Source organism: Arvicola amphibius, chromosome 3 (genome assembly GCF_903992535.2).
Source record: "Arvicola amphibius chromosome 3, mArvAmp1.2, whole genome shotgun sequence".
Lineage (NCBI taxonomy): Eukaryota > Metazoa > Chordata > Mammalia > Rodentia > Cricetidae > Arvicola > Arvicola amphibius.
The window spans coordinates 188,503,007-188,530,478 of record NC_052049.1 but is presented as its reverse complement, the minus strand read 5'-3'; the positions used below and the strand labels follow the sequence as shown (position 1 = coordinate 188,530,478).

The 27,472-nt window shown below is 47.7% G+C and overlaps 1 protein-coding gene across 2 annotated transcripts; it reads right to left on the bottom strand.

The window, feature by feature from the left end:
* Positions 1-1,491: 1,491 nt before the first annotated feature.
* Exosc7 (exosome component 7) lies at positions 1,492-27,469 on the bottom strand. Of its 2 annotated transcripts, XR_005284733.1 has the most exons (9): positions 27,365-27,469; positions 20,775-20,876; positions 20,456-20,550; positions 12,945-13,110; positions 10,894-10,964; positions 8,787-8,910; positions 7,351-7,506; positions 2,625-2,780; positions 1,492-1,843 (listed from the first exon to the last, which is right to left on the bottom strand). XR_005284733.1 is itself a non-coding variant. In XM_038323733.1 (8 exons), exons 1-8 carry the CDS (start codon positions 27,419-27,421, stop codon positions 2,676-2,678), a joined length of 876 nt encoding a protein of 291 aa, XP_038179661.1. In that variant the 5' UTR covers positions 27,422-27,469; the 3' UTR covers positions 2,535-2,675. The 2 variants fall into 2 exon arrangements, 1 of the variants encoding a protein (XP_038179661.1); XM_038323733.1 differs by lacking the exon at positions 1,492-1,843 and having other exon boundaries at positions 2,535-2,780.
* Positions 27,470-27,472: the final 3 nt, after the last annotated feature.

Below are 27,472 nucleotides of genomic sequence, written 5' to 3'. Positions count from 1 at the left end.
TCTCAGGTTTCTCAGGGCTCAAACTACTTGAGGATGGAAAGGAAGCCAGGAGCCCCATGTTCCAAATCTGGAGAGACACCTGGCTGTTTTGTCCAGACACGGACGGATGAGATCATTTCAAGGGGCACACGGGAGCACCTATGGGAGACAGCTGACAACCCGCAAGGTTAAGGGAACAAGGGTAGCGCTGAGGAGCAAGACGTCTTCTCTGCTCTCCTTTACAGAGAGTTCCAGAAAAGCAAAGGGGCACACAGAGCTCACCAGTGCTCCAGGTGCCCCCTCCCCCGACTCTGGTCTGTCTAAACTCACACTCTTTCCCCACGCATTGCCTTGGACTTTGGCAGATGTGAACCCAGCAGTGTTTAAGGAGCCTGCAGACTGAAAACCATTACACAAGCATCAAAGGTGTTTCTGGGGCCTGATCCATAGCCCACATCCTAAGTCTACAAATGCCCTTGGGAAAAGACCAGCTGGTGACACTGACCGCTTCTGCAGACGGCCCCAGGATTTTAGGCCATGCCACCCTCTGTTTCCAGAGCACACTCCTTCTCTCTGATCACTCTCTGCTCTTTGGAGATGTTGTCTAGTGACCCAAACACATTTCTCCTAGCTAAGTACTCTTTTCCCTTCATGTAAAGCAAACCACCACGTGTTCTATGGCTCTGGCTCCCTCACTGCTATCCCAACATACAGAACTGATTCACCCACTAACCGGTCCTGGGTTTTCTTCCTTCAGCTATTCTCCTAGGAGTCAGATGTAGAGGAGAGGTGTGTGTAAACATGGAGGTGGTGTAAGAATCCGGGTGACCTGTTCCATGCTTGTGCCTAACCTGAATGTTTACTTTTATCACCCACGGGCAAACACAAAGCACGGATTGTCATCTACAAACCCCAAAGTGATCCTTGGAACTGAAGGAACATGTCTGCACCACCACTGCCAATCACTCCTCGTGGGTACACTAGACACAGGGCAGAGGATGAAACCTGACTCCTGCCCTATTGGGAACACCATGTCATGGCATCCGAAGTAGCATGCACTGGGAAAATATAAGCTAACAGCCCAGAATATAACTATGATAAATATAACAACTACACTATCAACAGGTCGGCAGCTTCACTGGGATACACAAGTCCAGCTACTTTGCATGGATGAAGCTGGTCACACACAAGGGGAGGCGCCTACACCCGGGTGGCTGAAGCTTGACAGCTGCAGCTTCCACTACGTCCTTTCCATTATGCGGTAAATTCCTACGAAGAATGCAGATACCAGTATCTGAACATTCTCTGTGAGCTACCTCGCTGCCTCCCAAGGGCCCTATGAGATGGACTTAGGAGCTTTGGTTCTCCTGGAAAGCGCGCGCGCGCGCGCACACACACACACACACACACACACACTCCTCTATCCAAAACGGCTTAATTGCACCATGCTGCACCGTTAGTAAAATATCTTTCTTAACTATCCCCAGAGAATGAAAGCTGGCCGGTAAGTCCGATGACACCATTCCTTAAACAACTTTTATAGTGCTGACAAAACACGGTCATCTTACAAAGCATCTGGGAGGGGTCATAACACACAAAGGAAGGCAGAAAAGCTAGAACACGCCTGCAACCTATTCCCAAGTAGGAAGACTGGGAAGCCAAAGGGATCACTGGCTATGTAAGACTCTGACTTAAAAACAAGAAAAATCCAAGAACGGTAAGAAAAGCTGGCTAATGGCCCAAATGGCCACGAAGCCCCTGACCCAAGGGAAGGTCTCCTGGATTTCTTGGCTGGCAGGACCTGGTGGACACACAGGCAGGAGCCTGGGCTCTCCTCTGTGGCCATGGCTTCCTTATTCCTGACCTGCAGGGAAAATTAATTGCATTGTGATTTTCCTTCCTTCCTTCCTTCCTTCCTTCCTTCCTTCCTTCCTTCCTTCCTCCCTCCCTCCCTCCCTCCTTCCTTCCTTCCTCTCATAGAAATCTATCTACCTCTGCCTTTCAGGTACTGGGATTAAGTGTGTGCTTCTTCTTCTTCTTCTTCTTTTTTAAAGACTTATTTATTATGTATGCAGTGTTCTGTCTGCATGGACGCCTGCAGGCCAGAAGAGGGCACCAGATCTCACACAGATGGTTGTGAGCCACCATGTGGTTGCTGGGAATTGAACTCAGGACCTCTGAAAGAGTAGCCAGTGCTCTTAACTACTGAGTCATCTCTCCAGCCCCAATTTATGATTCTTACTGTGAAAGCTTTATGAAGAAAAAAAATTATTCACAAAATACTTACAAGCCTTAAATCACTTTCTGCAAGGAATCTGTTTTGGAGACTGGATCTTGTTAAATAGCCTCAAACTTGAACTCCTCCCCAGTGCCAGTATTACAAGTATATGGCACCATGCCTAGCTTCTACAGGGTCTTTACTTCAGGGTTTGCTATCATCCTCTTGTACCTGGGAAGCAGGCAGCTAACTCCCTGGAGGACAGAGACCCTCTTCACCTCCATTCTCGGCAGAAGACTGCTAAGCTGGAGTCACGGTATAAAGCTGGAGATGCTAGTAATACCAAACCAGACCAGAAAATAGACTTTATTTTTACATGTACAAATGTTGACTTAAATTTTAACAATTAAGAAAAATATATACAAACCAGTCTCAATGCAAAAGTGAAATAACCCGAGCCCGCCAGGGTGGCAACAACTCATCCCAGGAACCCGACCTTCGGCCTCTCGGGCCCCAGGCTTTCTTCCTTGTGCAGAACGCTCTGCAAGGACATGTGCAGCACCTTGCCCACTCGCTTGCTGCTCTGCAGATGACAGGGACGGACAGAGAGTTGTAGAATATTATTCCAAGATGCATTACGTCTGTTTATGCTGTGGAACATTTAATGAGGCAAAGATGTGCTGCATTCTTTTATAGTCCATTTGTTTAATTCTTGAAGCTGTGTTGCTTTGCCTGTCTAAAACACTTGATTAGTCTAACAAAGAGTTGAATAGTCAATAGCTAGGCAGGAGAGAGAAACAGGAATGGCTGGCGGGCACAAAAAGTAAATGAGAGAAGATCAGGGAGTAAGAAAAGAAGACACCAGCGGCCAGCCACCCAGCCACCCAGCTACACAGCCACCCAGCCACCCAGCTACCCAGCCACCCAGCTACACAGCCACCCAGCTACACAGCTACCCAGCCACACAGCTACACAGCCACACAGCTACACAGCCACACAGCTACATAGCAACAGTAAGCAGTAAAGAGAGGCATACAGAATAGAGAAAGATAAAAACCCAGAGGCAAAAGGTAGACAAGATAATTTAAGAAAAGTTGGCTAGAAACAAGCCAAGTTAAGGCCAGGCATTCATAAGTAAGAAGACTCCATGTATTCATTTGGGAGCTTGGTGGGGGGCCCCCCCAAAGCCAAAGAGTAAAACAAAACAAACCCTGTAAGGGGTCCCCCACTGCTGAGCCGCCCTGCTTGCCGGCCTGCCCAACACACTTGTCTGCACCACCGGAATCTCTGAGCAGCTTTTGACTTCCCCATGTCAGACACACATTCCACTGAGCTACACCCTAGCTCACCTGAGCACTTTCGATGAATACAAATGAACCACAAATCCCAATAGCATCGTGGTTACATCTGGAGATCCTCTATACACACAAATAAAGCACTTAGGGCCAGAAAAGGCTGCCAACTGTCAATGTTCCCGCTGCCACAACAAACAGCCACACTGCCAACCCAACCTGGCTGAGGCACACTGTCTTATAATAAGGCATAGAGAGATCACAAAGAACTCTCCTGCTGACAAAGGAGCAGAGAGACCAACCAGGCCACCTGAATAAGCCATTCCTAACTCACCTGGCACCAGACCCCCAGGCACAAGCGTGGTGACATTTTGTTTATGCTTTAACAAATAAAGCTTGCCTGAAGATCAGTGTGGAGCTAGCCATAGATGCCAGGCAGTGGTGGTACACACCTTTAACCCAGCACTTGGGAGACAGAGGCAGACAGATCTCTACGAGTTCAAGGCCACCCTGGGCTATGTGAGAGTAAATCAGTCTAAAAAAGGAACAGAGCCAAAGGCAGTGGCTCACACCTCAGCACTAGGGAGGCGGAGACAGGAACAAGTATGGCTGGGCGGAGAGAGGAGTATGAACGGGGAGGAGACAGGAGCTCAGTGAATTCAGTCTGAGGATTCGTAGGGACAGGACCACCCCTTCGGTCTGAGGATTCGTAGGGACAGGACCACCCCTTCGGTCTGAGGATTCGTAGGGACAGGACCACCCCTTCGGTCTGAGGATTCGTAGGGACAGGACCACCCCTTCGGTCTGAGGATTCGTAGGGACAGGACCACCCCTTCGGTCTGAGGATTCGTAGGGACAGGACCACCCCTTCGGTCTGAGGATTCGTAGGGACAGGACCACCCCTTCGGTCTGAGGATTCTTGGGGACAGGACCACCCCTTCGGTCTGAGGATTCTTGGGGACAGGACCACCCCTTCGGTCTGAGGATGCAGTAGAGGTAACAACTACTGGGTGGCTGCTCTATTTCTCTGATCTTTCAGCATCTACCCTGATATCTGACTCCAGGATTTTATTATTAAGAACAATTAGAATTGGTGCTACCCACAGGTACTCAGGTGTATGATGTGAGGTCAGACTACCCTCTAGTTTAGTATTAGCAGCTTCATAATAGGCAGCCAAAAAAAAAAAAAAAGACTAAATGAACACGTATAGAATGTACCAAAGCTCCCCCAAACAAAATCTGTTATCCTGTCTCTAGGCTCATGAATCATTTTAAGACTACAATGCACCAGCCGGGCGATAGTGGCGCACACTCTTTTTTTATTTGTTTGTTTTGAGACAGGGTTTCTCTGTAGCCTTGGAGCCTCTCCTGGAACTAGCTCATGTAGACCAGGCTGGCCTTGAACTCACAAAGACCCGCCTGCCTCTGCCACCCGCACGCCGGGATTAAAGGCACAGCCACCACTGCCCAGCGGCACACACTCTTGATCCCAGGTAGGTAGAGGTAGGTGGAACTGTAAGTTGGAGAAACTTGTCTCCAAAAAACAAACAAAAACAACAAAGAATACTACGCACCAACCCCAAACCTCCATGGCAAGCTCTGAATGCTCCCATAGCCTTTGCTGTGACTCTGCTACTGTACTGGATCTCAGTGCCAAAGAGACACAGGCATATACCAGCCCCAGGCTGGTCACAACAGCTCATAGCCTTTGTGTCTATCCTGGCCGGCCGTGACTACTTAGGAAAAGTTATTGGGGACTGGAGTTCAGATTCCCAGGACCCAGTAACCGTTGGGCAGATGTGGAAGCACACCTGCGATCTCAGATCACAGGAGCAGGACAGGGCATCCCTAGAACAGCTGGATGGGCAGATGTGGAAGCACACCTGTGATCTCAGCTCACAGGAGCCAGACAGGGCATCCCTAGAACAAGCTGAATGGCTAGACTGCTTGGACTGATGAGCTCTGGGCTGAAGTGAGAGATTCTGCCCCATACATGAGGTGGAGAATGGCTGAGGACTCCTTTGTCAATCTCTGGTCGCCACGTGAATGCACACGTATATGCACAAGCACCTCCCCACGTGTGCCCACACAACATGCAAACACAAACTAGAAGGATATCCGATTCTATGAAATAGGAGGTCTTATTACTTATGCAAGTGAAGGTGGGAGCAAGGTCAACAGGGGTGGAGAGCAGAGGCCTCAGTCTGCAGGGCTCCTCAGAGATTCCCACTGAACCTCTGGGCAGTCACAACAGTCACAGCCAATGGCTCCCTGAGCCAGGTTTGCAGGCCTCACTCCCAGTCAGGGAAACCCATGCTCAGCTCACCGATGGAGCTAATTTCCCAGCCACTGAAGCCCTGGCCCTAAGCTCATGGCAAAGACAGGCGGACAGTCCTGGAGGCACAGTTACAGCACTCCAGAGAGATCTGCTTATCCTTATATGCCTCAGGCTCTTCATCTCAAACAGCATGAACTGTGAAGGGTAACAGATCGGGAAGAACACTAAGGATGCATGCAGTACACAATAAATCTTTGCTATTGTTTAAAACACCCGGACGAGGTAAGCCCTCTCTAAGGGAAGGTGCGCGCTCCTCTTGTCTAAAGGGGTCCTTTGGAGGGGGGAGGGGGTCTAACAGCATGTAGAGAAACCCGAACCCAGGCTGCTGAAAAGAGCAGAGAACAAGAGCTGACGGGCACAGACAACATGTCAGGCGAGGACACACCAGCTCTCTCCCGGCCCTTCATATCCTCAGAGCAGCTCGGGCAGTCATCCTTCCCACCCTGGAGGAGACACCTGTAGCCCTGAGCTGGCACGCACAGCCTGGGGGACATGTCTTTACAGCCTACCCCTGGATGCAGAAGCCTGGTAAGAAAGCTGAGCTATGGATGGAGCAGAGCATAGAATGCTTCCCCCACAGGAGGCCTGTAAAGAATAAACTATGGTAAGTGACCGCACTTGAAAGCAAAGGCCTGAAGGGAAAGCCCGGCACGTCCACACTGTCTCTGTGGGAGGAATAGTCTTGGCTCTTTCACATGGTCCAGGTGGATTCCCTCCTTGTACTTGTGTTTGTTTACACTAAATGTAAACATCACATCATGTTTTGTTTGCTTTAATATCAAAAGACAAGTGCTCTGTGTATACTACTCTTGAGCTCAATGCCTGGAGTCCTGGAAAATCCTTTGCTCCTCAGAGACAGCCTTGCTGGCCAAGGGACGGGCTACGCCTGGGACAAGGCACACTGCCAGATACTTCCTTTCATGTGGAGGCCAGAGGTCAACATCACTCTTCCCCTTAGTTTCTGAGACGGTCTCTCACGGAAGGCGAAGCTCACCTACCTGGTTAGAGGAGCTGGCCAATGAGCCCCCGGGACCTACCTGTCTCTGCCTCCCAGAACTAGGATTACAGCACCTACCACTCTGCCCAGTGGATGTGGGTGCTGGGGATCTGAACTCAGGTCCTCATCTTGTGAAGCGACCGCTCCACTCATTGAGCCATCTTCTCACCCATCCCCAGAGCGTCTCACCTGAGGCTTGCTAGCTTTCCCCAACACCTCCAGGTTGTGGAGAACCTGAGATAGGTCAGCCCTTAGTGCCGCTCTCATCTACACTCTTTTTGGAAGGGACAGGAATTTAATTCCTCATCTTGTGATAATTATGTTGATTCTTTACATGGTCAAAGTCAATATTCTCAGACCAAAATGCAGCCACTGGGGATTAGAGGAGGAGAGACTTGCTGAAGATAAAACAGTCACTGGCAGGGCTCTCTGTGCTCCCAGGTCCAGGCTGGGGTCCTGGGTGTGAATGGGGAAGACACATGGAAAATGAGGAGCGGGAAGGACTTGCCCAGCACCATGGCCTTACCTCCATCATTTCAAAGATGCTCTCAGGATCCAGGCTTCCCTTGCCCACTTTCCTCATGCATGTCACGACTCCCTTGCTGGTCACTGACACTAGCAAACTGGCCAAGGAGCAGGCTTCCTCTTGAAGTGTGGCATCTACCACATGTCGGCAGCCAATCTGCAAGATCAGGGCTTCTTAGAACACATGCAAAAGCCACTCAGTGGTGGCGCATGCCTTTAGTCCCAGCACTCGGGAGGCAGAGGCAGGCAGATCTCTGTGAGTTCGAGGCCAGCCTGGTTTACAGAGCGAGTTCCAGGACAGGCTCCAAAGCTATAGAGAAACCCTGTCTCAAAAAACCAACCAACAAACAAACAAAACAAAAACACATGTGAATAATACACCAGAGATCCCAAAGTCCCCCGACACAAAGTCTACAAAGGCTGTACATGCATGGCTCATTCCAGATCTTTTTTAAAATTCTGCCCATCTGAAAATTGCTGGAACATTGTTAATTGTTAATATGGTCCATTGTGTGAATAATACAATAAAAATACAAAATGGAAACAAGGGAGGTGGGAGCACGGTCATCAGGACAGAGGCCACGAGGCTTTCCAACAAGGGACAGAGGCGAGAAATGCATATGTGAGGCCATGTTACATCTTGTCCACTCCAACAGTGAATCAAGAGAGCCACGCTAAGGGACGGGCAAAATGATGTCACCCTCCAGAGCTGGGTTCAGTCCCAACACTCTGTGAACATTTCTTTACAGTCCCAGTTCTCAAAGGGCCTTCAGTGGAATCAAATGACTGAAACTTGGTTTTTGCTTTGTTTTGTTTTGAAACAAGGTCTTGCTGTGCAGCCCTGACCAGGTACTTGTTATATAGGCTAGGGTGGTCTCAAGCTGGTAGTAGTCCTCTGGTCCCCACCTACTGAGTTCCAGGATTATAAACTTGAGCCACCATACCCGACTCAGTTTCGTTTTTATATAACGAGTCTCTTGTGGAATCAGTCACAAGCCCAGCCAACACAGGCCTGAGGCAATGGTAGATGTCAGGCTCTGTGGGAACCATACCTGACATGTGACACCTAGGGCTGGCCCCAAGTCCCCAGTTTCCGTATGTGGACCTCGGGGTGCACAGAGGAATACTGTTTGAGAATCTACAGCATTCAGCTGCCTTGGACTCTGGGGTAGAGGAGTTAGGGAAAATGAGCAGTGAGATTCCGTGCAGGGTCTGCAGAGGGAGCGTGGCAGCCCCACTGCTGATGAAGCAGCCTTCTCTGGGGACTCCTCAGATGATGCTTCTCATGTAACCGAATTATGAGATTTGGGTTAAACCTTCATCTATATGGTTTGTACAACTACAACCTCTCAACCTGTGATGGCATCTCAACAGGCCATGGATGGAGGAGACCCACCACCCCACAGAAGGCAAAAACGCTAAGAGACAAGCTCACACCTTGCACAGGGTGACGATACAGGGGACATTCTCTACACTCAGTCGGATGCAGTCATAAGGATCGTCAGACAGTTCAATGTCCTTTGCCCCCTCTTCATCCTCCAGAACGCGAACCCTTGGTATCCTGGAAACAGAGGCATAATTAAAATTTCCATCTACTGAAAGGAGGAAGCATAACCTTTTTTGAGAAGAGGAGTTGAAATTCCCGTCTTACAAGCAGAAGTTTCACTGATTCCATCTTGTTTACATCCTTATCACCTGTCAAAGGTTAAGGCTAGAGCTTCCATGTCAGGCACCCAGAGTACTAAGTAATATCCTGTCTGACCTGGACAGTAAGCAATCTGAAATGGGATTGCTATGTCAAAAAAGAAGCCTGCACACACACACACACACACACACACACACACACACACACACACACTGGGAGGATGGGGAGGGAAGAAAAAAAGAGAAAGGAGGGAGGGAAAGGGGGGAAGGTATATAGAAAGACATTTAATTTCTTAATTCTTTGGCCCCAACACAGTGGGGCAAAGGGTTGGGGAAGACAGCTGGGTGGCATCAACTCTTTCAGAGAACTTCAACATACAAAGGTCTTTCTATCCTCTAAGGGCATCATGGGGTCACCGCTCTTTGTTGCTTGGGGGTGAGACTGGCAGCTGTTCAGTATCTGGGTACCCAGGCTTCACAAGCTGGCATCTATTTTCCTAGGACGCCCTCACAGCAGAACAGCTTCCCCAATGCCCTGGCACCCATGGGAACCGGCTAGTCAAGCAGACTCATTCCACTTTAAGCCGCTTCTGATGACAAGCTCCTTGCTCCTTTCCTTTTTTGACAAAGCCCAGGTGCTGGCTGCTGCTGCTGGTGGGATTTAGCATGCAAAATCTATCAGGGTGGAGGGCACTACACCTCCTAGTCTTATTAAAACTCCATCTTGCAAGCTCTTCTGTAAGTCTGACTATGTTTTTACTTGTCCCGTAGTTGACTTACAACAGAAAGGGTATAAAATCTCCGTGTTACACTGCCCATAATATGAGTACTGAGAACTAGCAACAGTGACCATCTGAAATCGTCCCAGACACACCAGACACAACAGCCAAAATCAAACCAGAACAACCATCTAACGGGACGTGAAAGCTACACTTAGTGCTTTTCCTTGTTAACAAGCCTCTGAAGATGCTGCCGTGTATACTTTAATCTCCATGTTATAAGACTCGGGTTGTTCAACTTTCACCATTAAAAAGACATGAGAGATGTTCCAGAATAAATATATTTGTTCACTTACTCAAAGTTTTCTCTCTCTAGCGGCTTGTGCAGATGGTGTGCACAAGTTTACACATGTGCAGAGGTCAGAGGACCTCAGGTATCTTCCCTGACCTCCACCTTATTTTCCTGACAGGGTCTCTCATCAGAAACCTAAGCTTGCTGACTCAACTAGCCAGGCTGACCCGGACTGCTATGGATCCTCTCATCTCTGTCTTCCCAGCATAGGATTACAGGTGTGTGTCCTGGGAACTGAACTAAGGTTCCTCAGTCCTTTACGAACTCAGCTACCCCGACAGCCCCAATCACACGCTTTTAAACCTCACTTTACCCAGGATACCTCAGGAAATGAACCCCCCACCTACCCACCCACCCACATTTTCTCAGCTGCCAGACTCTCTAATAGACGTAATAAAGAAATGTCAACACAAACCTTAGCTCCCTGTACGTGTTCACAGTCTTATCTATGAAGGAAACCACAGGGGGGAAACCAAGTTGCTCCCCTCCGAGAACACCCACACACAGCCGAGGAATGTGTGAGCACCTGCTCTGAGCTAGGTGCTAGGGCAGAAGGGGGACCCGAGAAACTGAAAGGCAACTTTGAGGGTCCATCCTGTAACAGGCAGACGACCTGAAGCCAGGGTATGTGTCTCTGGTTTCCTAATACTGTTTACATGGTACACGCTTACCAACGAAATCAATAAAAAAGTAAAAAATAAATAAAAATATTCATATCTTACTTAGTTTTAGTTTACAAAATCTCTTTCCTCGAGCTTAACATTTCAGACAGTACAATTCCTTGTCAGTTCTCCGCAGGCCCAAAGGACTGGTCTTTAGGGAGACTCACCTTGTATTGAAGAGAGCAGCCTTCACAGCAATGGAAATAGCATCAAACAAATTCCCACCACATTCCAGGAGCTGAGAGAGGCACAGAGAGGAAAGAAAAAGTCAGCATTAATTATCATGAAGCATTAACCCAGCTAAGAAACAAATTCCTAGGTCACGCTGAATGCATAGTAAAAAAAAAAAAAGACATGAACCCAGGTGTGACAGTTCATATCTATAATCCCAGGAGGAAGATGCAGGTGAATCTTTGTGAGTTTGAGGTCAGCCTGGTTTACATAGTGAGTCCCAGGATAGCCAGGACTACACAATGAGATTCTGTCTCAAAACAAACTGAAAAAACAAACCACAACAACAAAACCCATAAATTAATAAATTAATTAAAATAAGACGGTGGGCTGCCCTCCGTGGCTAGCCGAAACAATGAGGAGAGTAACATGCCCCCTAACTACGGTGCTGCGAGTCCACAGCTGTAGTTACACAGGCACACACGCAAGGTCTAATGTTCTCACAAGCAGGAGGGTCAGCACCTCAGCAGTGGCTGACTTGTCCCAGACGGCTCCCAGGTGCACTGCAGGCTCCCAGGTGCACTGCAGGCTCCCTGGTGCACTGCAGGCTCCGAGGCGCACTGCAGGCTCCCAGGTGCACTGCAGGCTCCCAGCTGCACTGCCTGCCTCACTTCGGCGATGATTGACAAAGGATACTGCATGTATGGAGGCAGGGACACCTCCAGCATGTAACAAAACACATGCCCAGTGCTCAGACCTGACCACTCCATGTTGTGCAGGATTATGAGCGCTCAGGTAGAGTCTCGCAGGTGAGAGCAGAGCACACCTCACACGGAAGTGGCAAATCTGCCCTCCCAAGAGGCCTCTGTCTGAGGTTCTGGGAAAAAAGCCGATGGCCAGACTCCTCAAGGAGATGGAGAAGTCACATGTTGAGAAGTCACGAATCTTTTTCTTGTTTTGATGGGCATGACATTTTGTGTATTTGTGCAATATCATCCCTCCTGAGAAAGACCCTTAACAGCATCCAGTACAGAAATGCCCATTGCTGGCCACATACTAAAGACTGAGATGAAAATAAAATTCTAGAATTAAAAACTGGATCTCTTTCTCAGGTTTTTGAGCAAAACACGCAGTACACATTCCCAAGGGTCAGCTCCTGCACGTAAGCCCTGGGTGAGTTCTAAGACCACACAGAAGGGGAACCCACAGTTCTTCCTGACAATACAGCACAGCAGCTTCAAACCCCCAAGAAGTCCTGTTATTACTATTTCCTGCCATACTCGTCTATATATGTTTACACGGAACCTAAAAATACCGAGCAGCAGCGATCTCAGGTGATTATCTACGTCCTAATCAGAAAAACAGGAACAGGGTATTCAAATCCTATTGTATGTTCCAGCCTCCCTTGGAAAAACCTTCTTTCTAGGTGAAGCCTAGATCCTGGCTCAGTCCTCCCAGAGAGGCCAAGCACAGGCACTAACACTGGCTGAGTTCTTTTCTGCTTCTCCTTCTGGTTTTGTTTTTCAAGGCAGGGTTTCTCTGTGTAGCCCTGGCTGTCCTGAAATTCAGTCTGTTTATCCTGAACTCAGAGACCACTTGCCTCTGCCTCCCAAGTGCTGGGGTAAAGGTGTGGCCACCACTACCTGGCAAGGTCTTTACTTCTATAGCTCTCTTTTTTCCACTATCAGAGACGACAGTCTGGTTCCTTTCTTCTTTAGGTCTCTAGTGTCTACTCAGAGAGCTGATCATCATCCCACACAAAGTGCCAACTTGCTAAACTCTGACATGTCTGGTGCCTTCCAGAAGATCCTTGTTTTTAATTCCCTGATAACTCCTATGAGTAATCTTAGGTATACCTCTGCTATGACTACAATGTTATTATAGAATGGTGTTATGTGAACCACTTACTAATGCTCTGTATTTATCTTGTAAATAATAGATTACAGGAGACTGCCTCTTCCCCAATAATCCTACGGTGGAGGCTGAAAACTCTTCCCCACGAGGAGGAAAGAAGGGTGGTGCCGGTCGGGGACAGCAGGAGACTCACCAGCACATCCACATAGAGGACCCAGCAGTGCTCCCGAGGACTGATGCAGAGGGACCTCAGGTCCATGCTGCTCTTGTTGTTGAAGATCCGGTACAGGGTGTTAGCGATCTCGGTGCCAAGGTCGTCACCTCCTCGCCCTTCAAATTCTGGGGTAGCATTGGCTGAACTACACGAGACAGCAACGGAAAAGCTGTGTGAGTGTCTACAAACACAAGGAACTTGTTCTCTGTGTAAGGTTGGAGAGCCAGCACAAAGAATATCACCAAGGGAAAAAGCCAGAGAGCTGTCCTGTCCTGCATAAGGCAAAAGGGAAAAAAGAAGTTGCTGAGATGAGAGAAGGTATTAGCTACTTGGGCCTACAGGTACGTGCAGTGAACTAGCCCGGTACTGGGCCCTGCACCCGTCAGTGGGTGACAGGCTTTCAGGCAGAAGCCTTCTTCAGCCAAGGAGGAAGAGACTGGGGTAATGTGAACCTCAGCTGGTAATGAACTCTTTATCTTCAGAGTAAAATGAACACTCATCTCAGGCTGGCCTGTGGAGCTGGGAAGTCTCACGACTGTGACGTGTGGCTCAGACTGGTCGTTCACCCTCCACACCAGCCCTGGCTTTCAGGGTAGCATCAGTGTCAGACCCTCTGGTCCGTCTTAGAAGGGACATATGACAGCAGGACAGAGAAGGAAGAGGAACAAAAGTAGGAGAATACAGTTGCCCTGTTAAGTATCTGTATTTGACATCATCTGGTATTTTTTAGGAGGGAAAAAACTCCTTTTTGGACTCTTGATACTTACGCCCAATTACCTCCACATGAGTTCACATGCACCACTCGGGCACGACTCAAAGGCATTACAGGACTTTCTGAGAGTCTTGCACTGACACAAAGCAGCCTATACTTATCTGCCCACAAAGCCAGGCCCCATGGTTTCTTTAGGACTAAGCTAACTTAAAGAAAACTTTACCCATTTAAAACAACCTTTTATTTTTGAATATTTCATTCTTTTAGCATAGTTCACAATCAGGCAGAGAGGAAGATTAGAGATTCTGCAACCATGGCCCAGTACTATCTGCATGGCCCCTAGCTGTAGGGTGATAACAGGAGGTCAGAGAGAGAGGAGGTTAAGTGTTCAGCATGGGAAACATAGCACATGCTTTGGGTAGCACAGAAAAGCCAGGGAGGGCCTGGAAAGATGGTTCAATGGTTAAGAGCATTGGCCACTCTTCCAGAAGACCCAGGTTAGCCAGGCATGGTGACATATGCATTTAATCTTGGCACTTGGGAGGCAGAGGCAGGCGAATCTCCGAGTTCAAGGCTAACCTTGTCTATGTTTTTACAAACTGAGAATTTCAGGACACCCTATCTCCGAAAACAACAAAAAACCAACAGAAGGTTCTTTTCCTAGCACACACATGGCTGCTTATAAAAACCTGTAACTCCAGCATCAGGGGATCTGACAACCTCTTCTGGTCTCCATGGAAGATGCATACACATGAAATAAAAATAAAGGGGGTGGAGGCAGAGTACCTACATTCTGGCAATGAAGGACAGGCAGAGCAGAGATGAAGGTTCTGTCCATCACTGGGGTTCCTAACACACAAGAGACCCTCTGCAACAGTTGAGCAGAGAAAAGGGCGACAGAGACCATTTCCAATGAATAAAAACCAAATGCCTCACAGGTACTAGCCAGGGAATGGCACGCACTCAAACAAAAGGCCCACACAATAGTGAGCAACATATTCCACAAGAGAGACACTGGCATTTCCCAGGTCTGACTAAAGGCATTTTAACTCTCTGGTAGTGGAACGGGGTGGTACACACCTTTAATACCAGCACTCAAGAAGGTAGAGGCAAGTGACTGAATTTACAGCCAGCCTAGTCGACAGCGGTTTCTAGACCAACCAGGGCCACACAGTAAGTAAGACCTTGTCTTTTCTTTTTTCTTTTTTTCTGGTTTTTCGAGACAGGGTTTCTCAGTGTAGCCCTAGCTGTCCTTGAACTCAGAGGTCTGCCTGCCTCTGCCTCCCAAGTGCTGGATCAAAGGTGTGCCCCACCACTTCCTGGCAAGACCGTATCTTTAAAAAAAAAAAAAAATCCTCTGGAAAAATAAAGCAGCACCACATCAAAGAAACTAAACCTCTCAGGTGTCTGTGACCTAGGGCCCAGGAGGCATTCCTCGTCTTACAGGGTGGCAAACACAAACAACTTCACACGTGGTTACCATGCGCCATGAGCCACTCTGAGCACCTCAGCTATACGGGGCCATTTCATTCTCACAGCCATCATAGGCAGGGCCAACCATCTTATCTTTTTTTTTTTTTAATTGTGGTACTGGGAAATAAAACTGGGGTTTCACAAATGCCAGGAAAGCTCTTTACCACTGAGCTACACTCTTAACCTCTGACACAATTTAGATGGTGAGGCGTCAGACAGGTTGGGTCACTTGCTGGGTCACACAGAGCCGAGAGAGCTCAGGGTCCAACTCCGGCAGGCACTTTAGGCCTCAGCCTCCTGGATGCGGCACTGTGGCTCAGCTGGCACTATGATCTAAGATTGGCTTCGCCTTGCGCTCATATTTTGCCTCTGATAACGAATGGGTGTTCTAGTCACGGGACTTATTATTAGACCACAGATACAGTCAAAGAAAGTAAGTCTAATGAAAACCTCTGTTAAATTAAGACACACACAGAGAGAGCGAGAGAGCGAGAGAGAACATATATACATACATACATACATGCAAAGGCTGGTCATTCCAGGCCTCTGCTTACATGTATCATCACAGTAGATCATTAAACCAAACGCTATTTATTAGTTACCAAACCAACTCAAACCCTCCATAAAGCATGCGCCAGTTCCTCTCCCAGAGCAGCTGGAAGAACAGGGTCCTCCCAGATCTCCACCCTCTGACTCATTCCCTCTACTCTGTTCCTGCTGCCTGCACATCTATTGCCTAACTGGAGTAGGGTGAGATCAAAGCTATGTCTACTTGTAGCAACTCCAGACTCTGGGCCCTCATCGTTCCCTTGTCACTAATATAGCCTGAAAATCTATGCGGCCTACAGATAGGACAGGTTACTGGGAGAGTGGCTGACCTTGGCTGACTCCTGTGTGTGCACACACTCATCTCTGAGACTGCAGAACCTTCTGTATACATGCGGTGGCAAGAACAGCAGCACATTCTCAACCTTGCCTTAAAATCTGTTTCTACTGATGATGCCATCAGCCCCAAAGACCGAGAACAGCCAACTCAATGGTGTTCTAAGCCCCTTCTCTGCTGGCACCGCCCCCAGCCCTTAGCCAAGAATGGTGCTCCCCTGACAGGCAAAGAACAGATACACAGTTCTACCCACCAGGTTTCCAAGACTGGTTCTGTGCTTGGGAAAAATACACGCGATCATACCAAAACTCAGTTAAGATCCCAAAGGGAAATAACAGACACTTGGCATGCTGAACCCAGGCATGACAAACATTCTCCTGGATTCCTCAAACAAAACCCAAGCCTTTTCCAGGTCCAAAAGCTCTGATGAAAGTCAGCTAAGCAGTGTCTCAAAGGGCTGCCACCTAGTGGCAGCTCAGGCTGACATGCAGCCTACTGAATTTTTTCATCCTGGAAACCAACTTTTCTTCAAGTTTAAGAGTTCTCACTTGAAATGGACCTTTCTCAGTTACTACAAAACAAGGCAAAGTCCATTTTGTTTCCAGATTAGTGTAAGGGCAGCCTGGCATTGCTGGAGTCGGGATGGGTCAGGGTAGCTGGTGCCTTTCCAGTGGGCTGAGATGGACCGAGGTCTTTCACCTTGGCAGGAAGGAGCTTTACCTACCTGGGTCCATACTATCATCCCAAAGAGATAAACCTGAAGACAATGAGTTAGCAGAAAAGCAATCTGCTTTGAGAGACCAGGACAACTGAGAACTAAGACAATAAAGACCTGGAAGCTGCTGATAAGGAATTAAATCAAGCTGGACCCAGAGTGGCAGGAGGGACTCCATGCCAACACCAATTATAATTCTTTCCTCCCCGTGGGGAGCAACTGCTACAGGCTGCAGATAGAAGCTCTCCAGCAGAGCTCTTCAGCATGAGGAATACATACTGCTGGGCACGTCCACAGGCCTGAGAGCCATTTCTGTTTTCTAGGCAGCAAGAAAGGGACTGGCCTCCGGAGTCCCACGTGCGTTCTAGAACAGAGGGCAGCCGCAGGGCCTGGTAGACTCCGCTTCTGCATCAAATGGTTTTGTGACTCTTAAAGGAGCCCAGCACTGATAAGGGGAACAAGGAACGAATTTACTTGTGTTACTGACCCTTCTCTGTTTCTGTCTTGTCTCCTCTGAGGATTTTAATTTATTTATTTATCTATCTATTTTGAGTGACTAGGGAAGGAACCTAGGACCTCCCATATACTAGGCAAGAGTTCTATTACTTACTGACCTACAAACCTCAGCTCCTCACTGTAGATTCTAAGCAGGCCCTCTACCACTGAGCTATGCCCCCAACCCTCGTTTTACTTTATTTTTATTGATAGTAGAGTTGGAAGTTTTAGTAAAGATATTTCAATATAGGCTTACTCATGGGGATTAGGAGAAAAAGCCTGAGAAAGTAAAGCACACCCAAGAGCACGGGTGTGACTCTGCCTCCAGGGCCAACCATGCTAGTGAAGCTGTGTAAATAAGCTAGGATTCGCTACCTTGAGACTACCATCCTGACAGGCTTCAGAACTCCCTGGAAAGCGGGAGCGCCGAGTGAGGTCCTCTGAGACTCAGAAAAGAGGAAAATAGACCAGCAGGCAGCCATTCACAGCCAGTGAGGCTGCTTCATAAACTAAATCCTGAGAGGAAGCAGCTCAAACATGGGAGTCACCCTGCTTTGACACCTAGGATAAGGAAGGGACAAGCACAGCATTTAAGTGGAGCCCCTTCCTCATATTCAGACACACAGCACAGTGAGGCGAGTTCTCTGAATTCTGGCCAGAGGGATTCCACTTTGCAGCAAGCCATGGTATTTTTGCATGTCATACATCGGGGAGAACACTGTGATTCCCATGCTAGACAGTGTTTCCTGAGACCAGCAGAATCTCTGCTAAGAGCAAGGATGGTGCACACACAGACATAACTGTGCCAGACTGGGTTTCATTCTGTATCTAGGCTGTGTGAATCCACGGTCACCTCAACGTCAGGCATCTCTCTGGATTCAGGCTTGTATCAGTGTTGCCACAGACTTCAGTAAAGATAAAACAGGATCTGGGCAAGAACAGGGCTAGTGACTCGGGGAAAATGCAGTCATCCACATCCTTCTGCTCCCCAGGCAAGCACTATTAACTCACTTTACTAGGCTGTCCCTGTGCATCCCAGGGGCAACAAGGAACAGATCATCTTACATCTCCTGGAAAAAGCAGCAAATCCAGAGTCCAGTGAAACCCTTCTTTCGCTGCACCCCGGCATCGGAGTACACCACTCCTTATGATGCAGCCAGCATGTCGCCCAGGACGAGGAGGGCAGAAAACACGGGAGGAAAGGAAAGCAATTACAGCTCCTCTGTCTGTAAATAAAGGGATTTGCAGATGAGGCCAGGAAGCCATTCTGCTTCCTGCAGCAGCAAAGCAGGGAATGGTACCATCATCCACCTCACTGCAGGATGAGTCAGCCCCACGATAACCTGACTGGAGACTGCTGGAGCTGGGGATGGAACCAGAGCTGAAGAAAACTGGCCAGAAAGTGGAACGGACAGTATTCCTCCCAAGCTCAACATCCTTAAACTGGCCTCTACTGTAGGAGCAGAAAGAGCAAGAAACAGAGTCACATTTCTGGCCACTTGACCCTGGGCAGGCACCTCCTCTCTAAACACGTCATTTGTCTTTTTCTCACAGGGGTCCAGCAAGGACCAATTTTTGTGCTTGGAAATGAAGACAGGAAAATTAACTACCATACCAAGATGGGCCCACCTATGTGGCCACTTTGCTAACTGGTTCTATGCTTTCCTTCTAGGAGTCTGAGCCTATGAGTCTGAGCCTATGTGACTGCACCTACTAAATCCTAGGCGAAAAATCTGAGTGGGAGAAATGTCCTAAGTCAGTTGCTGCATCTACAAAGCTAGGACAAATTCCAGCCATGTTCACAACTATAGGCTAAGTCCTGTGGTCCCTCTAACCAGCCTCCACATGTGGAGGAGGTCTTAGGACCACAGGATACACACACCTAGACCTAGCAGAAGCCAAGAGGCGATCGTAAGAATGTTTGCTGCTCAAGAGGCAGTAAAAACTGGGAGAATGGAGCCTAAAAATGCAATAGCTAACTTTATTCAGAACATCAGAAAATTTCCATCTTGAGGGTTAAGAAGGTCACACGAGTAAAGCTCTCGGGAGTTCAAGCTGTATATAATCACAAAGACAAGTTGCACATGGCAAAAACATGTTTTTCCATAAAGTCATATAAACAAATAACAGTCAACTTGTAATGAATAATCTGAAGTAAACTCACTCGCGTCCACTACACCTGGGAGGCACGAAAGCATATTTCAAGAACAATTTTGTGTTTTTGAAGAAACTGAGGTAGGTCACAAGACTCTCCCACGGGACTTCATTCTTGGGCTGTGTTCCGACAAAGGACTGCTTTGGTCAATGCTAGTTTCTAGAACCAAAGCAGGGGCCATACAATAAAAAGTCCCAGTCCTAGAGGCTACAGAGTTGGGCCAGTGGTTAAGAGCACTCGTTGCTGTTGCAAGACCCAAGTTCGATTCCCAGCATCTACAACCGTTTGTAACGTCGGCTCCAGGGGTCTACTGTTCTCTTCTGGTCTCCAATGGCACCAGGCATGCAAGTGGTGCTTAGATACATACATGTGGGCAAACCACCCATACACATAAAACAAAATAAAAAATTCCAAAGTCCCAATTCTGAAAAGGGAAAAGAAATAAGGTTTGTGAATCTCATGAGAGGTGGTCACCGTCTGGGAGCTGCTCTGTTTTCCTATTCCTTATCACCACATGTTAGGCCTCACCCTTTAGAGGAAGAGATTCGGGTATAGACTGAGGTCACACATTCTGGCCCAGGGCTGGACGCAGATACCGCAGAGCCCTGGTTCTTCCCAGCACACTTGCTGCTGATACTATGGCCACTTTCCCAGCTCACCAGACTATTTGACTGGTCCCAGACCCACTTGCCAAGCAAAACAAGTGTTCTTTGCAGAGCAAGAGCAGGAAGAGACACAGGGTACTGTGGATCAAATGATCCATATTTACCCTTGCTTGGTGTTTTTCAAAGCACCTTACCATTTACAACTTCACTTAACCCTCAGAAAGAGCCAGGGAATTAGAACAAGGTCAGGTACTTCTACTGCCTGGCGCTTTACAGTGAGTAAATCCTTCCTAGGTAAATGAATGGCTGAACAAACCTGACAGTCACGCCCTGAAACTTCATCTTTCAATCTTTGCTTTTCCACTGGGAAGCAGAGACTGAACCCAATGCCTCCCACGTGCTATGCATCCCCTGCACTCCTTTTCCTTTAAAACCACCTGTGCGGTACTGACCAGTCAACAAAGAATTCCAGGTAGCCTTCATTTGGCTTCTCCAGCTTCGGTGTCCCCATTTCTGCTTTCACTCCCACCAAGATGTCTGTATGACCCTGTAGACACATACAAGAGTCCTTGCTCAGAAACGGCCACACTCCTCTTCCAGACAAGCACGGTGCTGTGGCTGGGGCTACAGGAGTCTGAGATGAGGGGGGCTTTGGATCTGGAGAGATGTGTTCCCCCAGGATGGCTTAGGGACTGGGTCTCCCCAAGACCAGTGTCAGCAGGGCCTGTAACCGACCCTCCACCTGGTATGAACAGTGCCCACAGCACTCACCAGCTTGACTCTGGCAGACCCACTGGTGTTGGACACGACGTCCGTCTCCACTTCCACACAGCGGTAGTCCTCACAGCCACGGCCATCCACCCGGAGGTCTTCCTAAGGGAACAGCAGCCTTCAGGTTGTGATCCCATCTCAGACAGACTCCCTTCCTCCCCTAGAGAAATACAGTCAATCGCCATTTTTCTCAGTGGGTCACCCCAAATTCTGCCCTCACTATTACTAACAATACTACCAGGTTAATATAAGGGAGAGACTCGGGTGACTTATCCTTCACTTAATCTTGACAAAGCAATGGTTTCATGTCAGATGTGTCTGACCACAAAGGCCTGCCACATTGGATGTACACAACACATGCACAAAAGCAAGCAAAATGGACAAAACAACAAAAAAAGTCACCCCACCCCTCTCCAAATCCTCAAGGCTAGGCTTCGCTGGAGCTGCAGACACAACGATCGCAACGTGAGTCCTATTCACCCCAAATTCAGTTTACAAGACCTGTTATGCACACCCTGAATACTTAACCTTCTAAAACAGAGTCAACACACAAATGCAGGGGAGCTTGTTTCTGTGATTAGGTCGCAACACAGCCATGCCCGTTCCCTCAGGCACTCTGAATGCTCTCCCAGCATTAGCTGAGGGGAACAGCAGCGCTCCGTCAGCCATGCCGCATGAGAGGCTTCCAGAGTGTCTATGTGCTGCCTGTCCCTCTGTCCGACTATTTGTTTCCCGTTGTTTACAACAGCACAACTCATAGATGTCCTTTTATGTCGGATTCTAATCTGTTTGTCACTCAACGCATGTTGGTCCCTTTAGGCTGGCTCTGTGCTCTCAACTCTTCCATATTTCTGACAACACAACATGTTCTGGCAATTGGTTAGCTTTCCCTTCCCCTTCCCCAAGGAGCCCTGGTTCCTCTTACTGGCATAAAGGACTCAAATAGCAGGATCTGGGTGCTAAGCTCACTGTTTCTAAACCTTCATAGCAAACAGAACTAGAAAACACACACACACATTGATTAACGCATTTAGTTCACTACCTATCAAGAAGCGAGGGGTTCAAATAAATAGCTCACTTCCATCTAATGTCCGTAGTTCATTCCAGACTTCATTTTTCTTCTTTGTAACTCTCTTCTTTGAGTTCCACTACCAAATCCCTAGAGGTGGAGGAAGGGAGCAACCTGGCTGTCATTATCTACCCCCGACTTCCATATATTCTCTCTCTCTCAGTGTATACATTGTTTCAGGGCTGCTAACCATTCTCCCCATAGGAATAAACTTCCCAGTAGTGTACAGTTAGATACAATGTTCTCTTCTGCTCTTACTTCTCTGTGGTCAGTTTTCATCTGTAACTCAAACTCATTTGTAATTATTTACATTTCAGTTTGGGCTCACTGAATCCTGGTTACTCTTAATTACTTATTTAGTCTTTCATGTGTACGGAATGCCACTATATATGATTCTACCAGTCACATAAGCTCAGAGTAACATCCTTTGTTTTATCTGCACGATGTTTGTCCCACATCCCTCTTCTCATTGCTTTCCCATACACCCCCGGTTAATGATAGGTTCATAGGTCTCTTATTAAGATCTGGTTTTTTCTTTCTTTCTTTCTTTCTTTCTTTCTTTCTTTCTTTCTTTCTTTCTTTTTTGGTTTTTCGAGACAGGGTTTCTCAGTAGCTATGGAGCAAGTCCTGGAACTTGCTCTATAGACCAGGCCGGCCTCGAACTCACAGAGATCCTCCTGCCTCTGCCTCTGAGTGCTGAAGTTAAAGATGTGCGCCATCACTGCCTGGCGTTATCTTGTATTTTATCTATTCAAATGAGCAGATAAAAAGTTTTAACCATTTTCTTTTAAAATTAAGCATTATTACAAAAAGCATACTTGTGTAAGTCTGGATTTTGAACCCCACTATAGAAACAACTTGGCTTTCTTGTGATAATGATCTACTTTTGGGTAATAATTCCCTTTTCATACATAAAGGGTAACATATCATTTTACATGTTATTTACAAAAAAAAAGATTTATTGATACTTTACATGTATGAGTGTTTTACCTGTGTACCACATGCAAGCCTGGTGCCCAGGGATGTTAGAAGGCAGCACTGGATTCTGGGAAGTAGTTAAATATGGTTGTAAGCAGCTGTGTGAGTTCTCTGCAAGAGTTGCGAGTACTCTTAACCTCTGAGTCATCTTTCTAGTCCTTTAATATTCTTTTTATACTTCTCTTTTTTCAAACACACATTGCATACAATAAAATGCCCCAAACCATCTCATCAGGATCTTCCTCATTTTTCATAAATACCCTTGAAAATATTTTTTTATTCTGTATTTTTGAAAATTAGATTTTATGTGTGTCTTTTTGCCTGCATGTATGTTAGTATGTGTACCATGTGTGTGCTTGGTGCCAGAGGAGGTCAGAAGAGGGCATCAGATCCCCTGGAGTTAGAATGATGGGTGGTTGTGAACTGCCATGTGGGTGCTGGGAACAGAACTCTGCAAGAGAAACAGATTATCTTAATCACTGAGATATTCCTCTAGCCCACGAAAGAAAAGAAAAGAAAAGAAAGAAAGAAAGAAAGAAAGAAAGAAACAAACAAACAAGGGGCTGGAGTCAGGTGGCTCACAACCCCTTCTAACTCCAGCTCCAAGGAATCCAACGCTTCTGGCTTCTGCTGGCACCTGCACTCATTTGTGCATATAACCACACATATAATTAAAAATAATAATGAACTTCACCAGGTCCTCAAAGGGGTTGATTCTCTCGAAAGGAGAGGGGAAAACAAAGAAAGACTATTGCTCTTAAATATATGACGATCAATTCTTATCTTTAAACTGTCAGGCTAACTGTCTATGTATCTGACTTTATTTTGAGAGGTTAAACAAACAAACAAAAAAAAACCAAAGCATTGCTGCATGCTCCCACCGCACAATACTACACTGACCATCCATCATATCTGCGTCAGCGTGTTAACCCTCTCGGCAACTTCTGAGAGGAATTAAACACCTAAATCATGTGAAGTCCACCTGCAGCCACCCACTCAACTCACTCTTTCACTGGACTCCTCTTGCATCGGGAGACATGTGTTTGGAGAGCAGCAGAATTTAATGTCTAGGAAAATGAGCCCTCAATGAGCTACTCTTTACTGCCACGTCTACTAACTTAAGTGTCTTAAATCCCCCAGCCAGTGAGCAGCCTTTGAACTCAAGGCCAGAGTTCTTACCCACCACTCTACGCAGCCTGTACCTTCCCAAAGGGTCTCTCCACTCTACAGTCAACACAGACAACCTTCCAGAGATGAGGTGGCCAGCTCTATGAGGTAGCCCTGATCAGGATGGGGCTGACTCTGAATATAGCAGGCCACGCCATCAATCACAGGATTTCAAGGGCTGCCTTTAAAATGTCATCCTGTGACTTGATTCCACGTGGGGCGGCGTGGTCATCAGAAAATGGGACCTCACCGGACCATGCCTCTCCATCCGCTAATAACCCTCAGCCTTCCAGGGAAGGCCAAGTGGACGAGTGAGCTGAACGAGAACTTACACAGTTTCCTTTCATGTTTAGTGGACGTTCCAGTCTCTCCAAAGTAACCCAAACAAAAAACAAGAGAATGAGAGAAAACAACCTGTCCATGCATCACTGAACTAAGAGCACTTTTAAAAAGAAATGACTTTTCCTTATAAAATGCTGAGGGAAGTTGTCTGTACCTGCCTGGCGTGGTTCTGAGGAGCAAAGGGATTAATCTATATATTGAATACTTAAGACAGTCACCCAAGACTGAAGGCTCCAGTCAACAGGGAAGGAACAGCTTCTGGGCGTCATGATGGCATGGACCCTGCCCTTCTCAGCAGACACTGAAGCACCTTAGACTGGGGGTTTTGGCTGCTGGGCTAGCTCCTGGAGACTTGCATAGCTATTACATCTGTCATTATAACAACTCTGCTACCTGGATGTGGTACAAGGCAATTGGTGTTACTACTTCAACATAATCAGGATGACTGCATACTCAAAGGCAACCCCTTCATCTTCCTTGTTTTGACATGTCCAGTACCTCATTTCTTAACGGAGAACTGAGATTTAAGTGTCTTCTTAGTAGAAAATAACCTCATCTGGCCCGGCTTTGCGGGACCACGCCCAAGAAATGCCAAGGAAACTAGGCAGCAACTGTTGCTTCACTCTCTGACCCTCCTGAGCAGCTCTGCGTCCCTCTGAAAAGATGTGGTCCAATAAGGTCACAGGCCTTCTGTGCCTCGGGTCTGTGAATAGAAAGGGCAAAGGGCTAAACAGGAAATGTGCTGGGGACTGGTTTCAGTTCTGAATGGTCAGACTGAGTAACTGACGGCTTCTCAATCTTAGCACTGAAGACCAGACTCAGACATAAATTAAGCTAAAAGGAAAAGCCATAGAAAAGGAGCAGAAATACAGAAAACATCAGCTGAGCTATGTCTTCCTCCAACAGCCAAGAATAAAACAATGAAACAGCTTTGACAGAGCCCCAAGAGGAAAGTCTTTGAAAGCCTAATCAACAGTCATGACCTAGTTTGGCTATGAGGTTACAGTTAAACCACTCAGTAGGATAGACAACGAATATCCATCCCACGGGGCTTAGAGCTCTGGAGTGGCCACCTGAGTTACTACCCATCATCAACAGGGCCAGCAGAGGTAGGTGTGTAATCCAAACCATGCCACATAGAGGGTGATCAGCTTTTTTTGTAACGAACCATTAGCAGCCCAGACCAATTCTTTCCGTGGAACTGGATCTCTAGAGTTGTTAGGCTAGCCCAACATGGTGGCACACACCTTTATTCCCAGCACTTAGGAGGCAGAGGCAGGCAGATCTCTATGAGTTCCAGGAGAGCCAAGGGCACATAGTGACACCCTGTCTCAATAAAAATAAAGGTTTGTGAGGCCGTGATGTGACAGAGGGAATGGAGAAGCGACGTGAAATTAAAGGTACAGGGATGGGGGGTGGCAGATTTCACCAAGATGGAAGGGAAGCTGGGCACAAGTGGCCGCTGAGAAGGAATACAGCTTGGCAAAGAAAAGCAGACGAATCACCAGGGACCATCAGTGCTTGTTGTGGTTATTATGAAAGAGGGTATTCTGCAGCTGGATGGAAGCTTTCCAACTCTTACAAGGAACCTCCTTTTTCTTCAGGTCATTTAACAGTTCCTGTCAATTTGAAGAATTTAAATTCCAGCAGCTTTTAACGCAGTCACCGTGAAGACTAATGACCTGGCATGAATGGTTTAGGACAAAGCCACATTTCTGACAGAAAAAAACATCAAAAACAAACCTGAAAGGGAAGCAACATTTCCCCCCAGGGCTGACCACCTTATTTTTACATCCGCTCACAACACCATTCTGCATATACCCCACGATTCCTCATCTTGAACCGAAAAGCTAACGAGTGGTGGGTTTGGATTTTATTAATCAGGTTTAATATGCAACCTATTGACTAAATATTGGCATTTCTACCTTATAAGGTGCACAGAAGAGAACAGATTTTTAAAAAGACCATGGCCATCACTTGTATTACGAAGTTTAAATGGCGATACATTGCTTTAATCTGCCAGCTACATCGCAAGATCAACTGCAGGGAGAAGGCTTGCAGGATACCAGAGAGATGGTTGCCAGGTTAACCCTCTTCACCTCTTCCTCTTGAATGTCCAAAAGCAAGACTGAGTACACATCATGTATTCATCATAGCTACCAAGGAATCTAAGCTAAAACAGCGAAATCAACGACTACACCGCCATCTACCAGTCTCAGCCAGGTGGTGATGGGGCATGCCTTCTGTCGAGGCAGAAGGGCTGACGTGAGTTCCACAACAGCCTGGAATACAAAGACGCGTCTCCCATTTTGCTCTCCGCCCAAAAACGAGAAAAGAAGGGCTGGGAATGCGGCTCGGTGTAGAATGCCTGCCTAGCACACCCAAGACCATGAAGATAAACCCCCAGCACCGCCAAAAGAACAAATGACTCTTCTCTATTTGTCAGCAATACACGTGTCAGCGTGACTTTTCTTGTTGAGACTGGGTCTTGATAGCTCAGCTGGCCTTAAACTCCTGATTCTCTTGTCTCCACTTCCCAAGTGCTGGGATTACAGGAGCCAGCCACCAACACCTTCTGCATGCTAGGGCAAGCTTTTAACCACTGAGCTGCGGTCCTTTCTCCACCCCCTCACCCCCGCCACTCCCTCTGGGGTGGGGGGAGTAGGAGGGTTGCTGTTAGTTTATGTTTTGAAGGCCTTTCCCCTCGGATGCATGGCCTCCATCTCTTTCGGTGCGAAGCCTGAAGACGTCCATCCACGGGCCGGGATTCCGGTTACTGGATCTCAGGCACAGGCCCCTCAGCGCGTGGAGGCCACAAAGACATTCCTCCATTGAGCAGAAGCCTCAAGAGAGGCCCACCGCTCCCTGATAAACTAGGAATGAATCTCCATCCCGAGAGCTGTGGAAATCGAGGTATGCGGGATGCACGCTCGCAGCGGACCGCAGAGGCCTCGGAACGTCGGTCTCGGCCACGCAGCCGCCCCGCACCTCCTCCCTGAGCGTTATGGCCTGCACCCGCGGCCGCTACCGCTACCTGCACTCCATGAACGATGTAGACCTTCTCAGCCTCGCTCAGCGCCACCGACGCCATGCCGCTCCGCTCACCGTGCGCGCTGGTGCGTCATCAGCCTGCGCCCTTTCC

Coding starts and splice junctions, on each gene's coding strand:
- Exosc7 (XM_038323733.1), bottom strand. CDS start 27,421: ATGGCGTCGGTGGCGCTGAGCGAGGCTGAGAAGGTCTACATCGTTCAT. Junction 20,877..27,364: donor ACATCGTTCATGGAGTGCAG/GTAGCGGTAGCG, acceptor CTGTTCCCTTAG/GAAGACCTCCGGGTGGATGG. Junction 7,507..8,786: donor GTATCGTCACCCTGTGCAAG/GTGTGAGCTTGT, acceptor CTGATCTTGCAG/ATTGGCTGCCGACATGTGGT.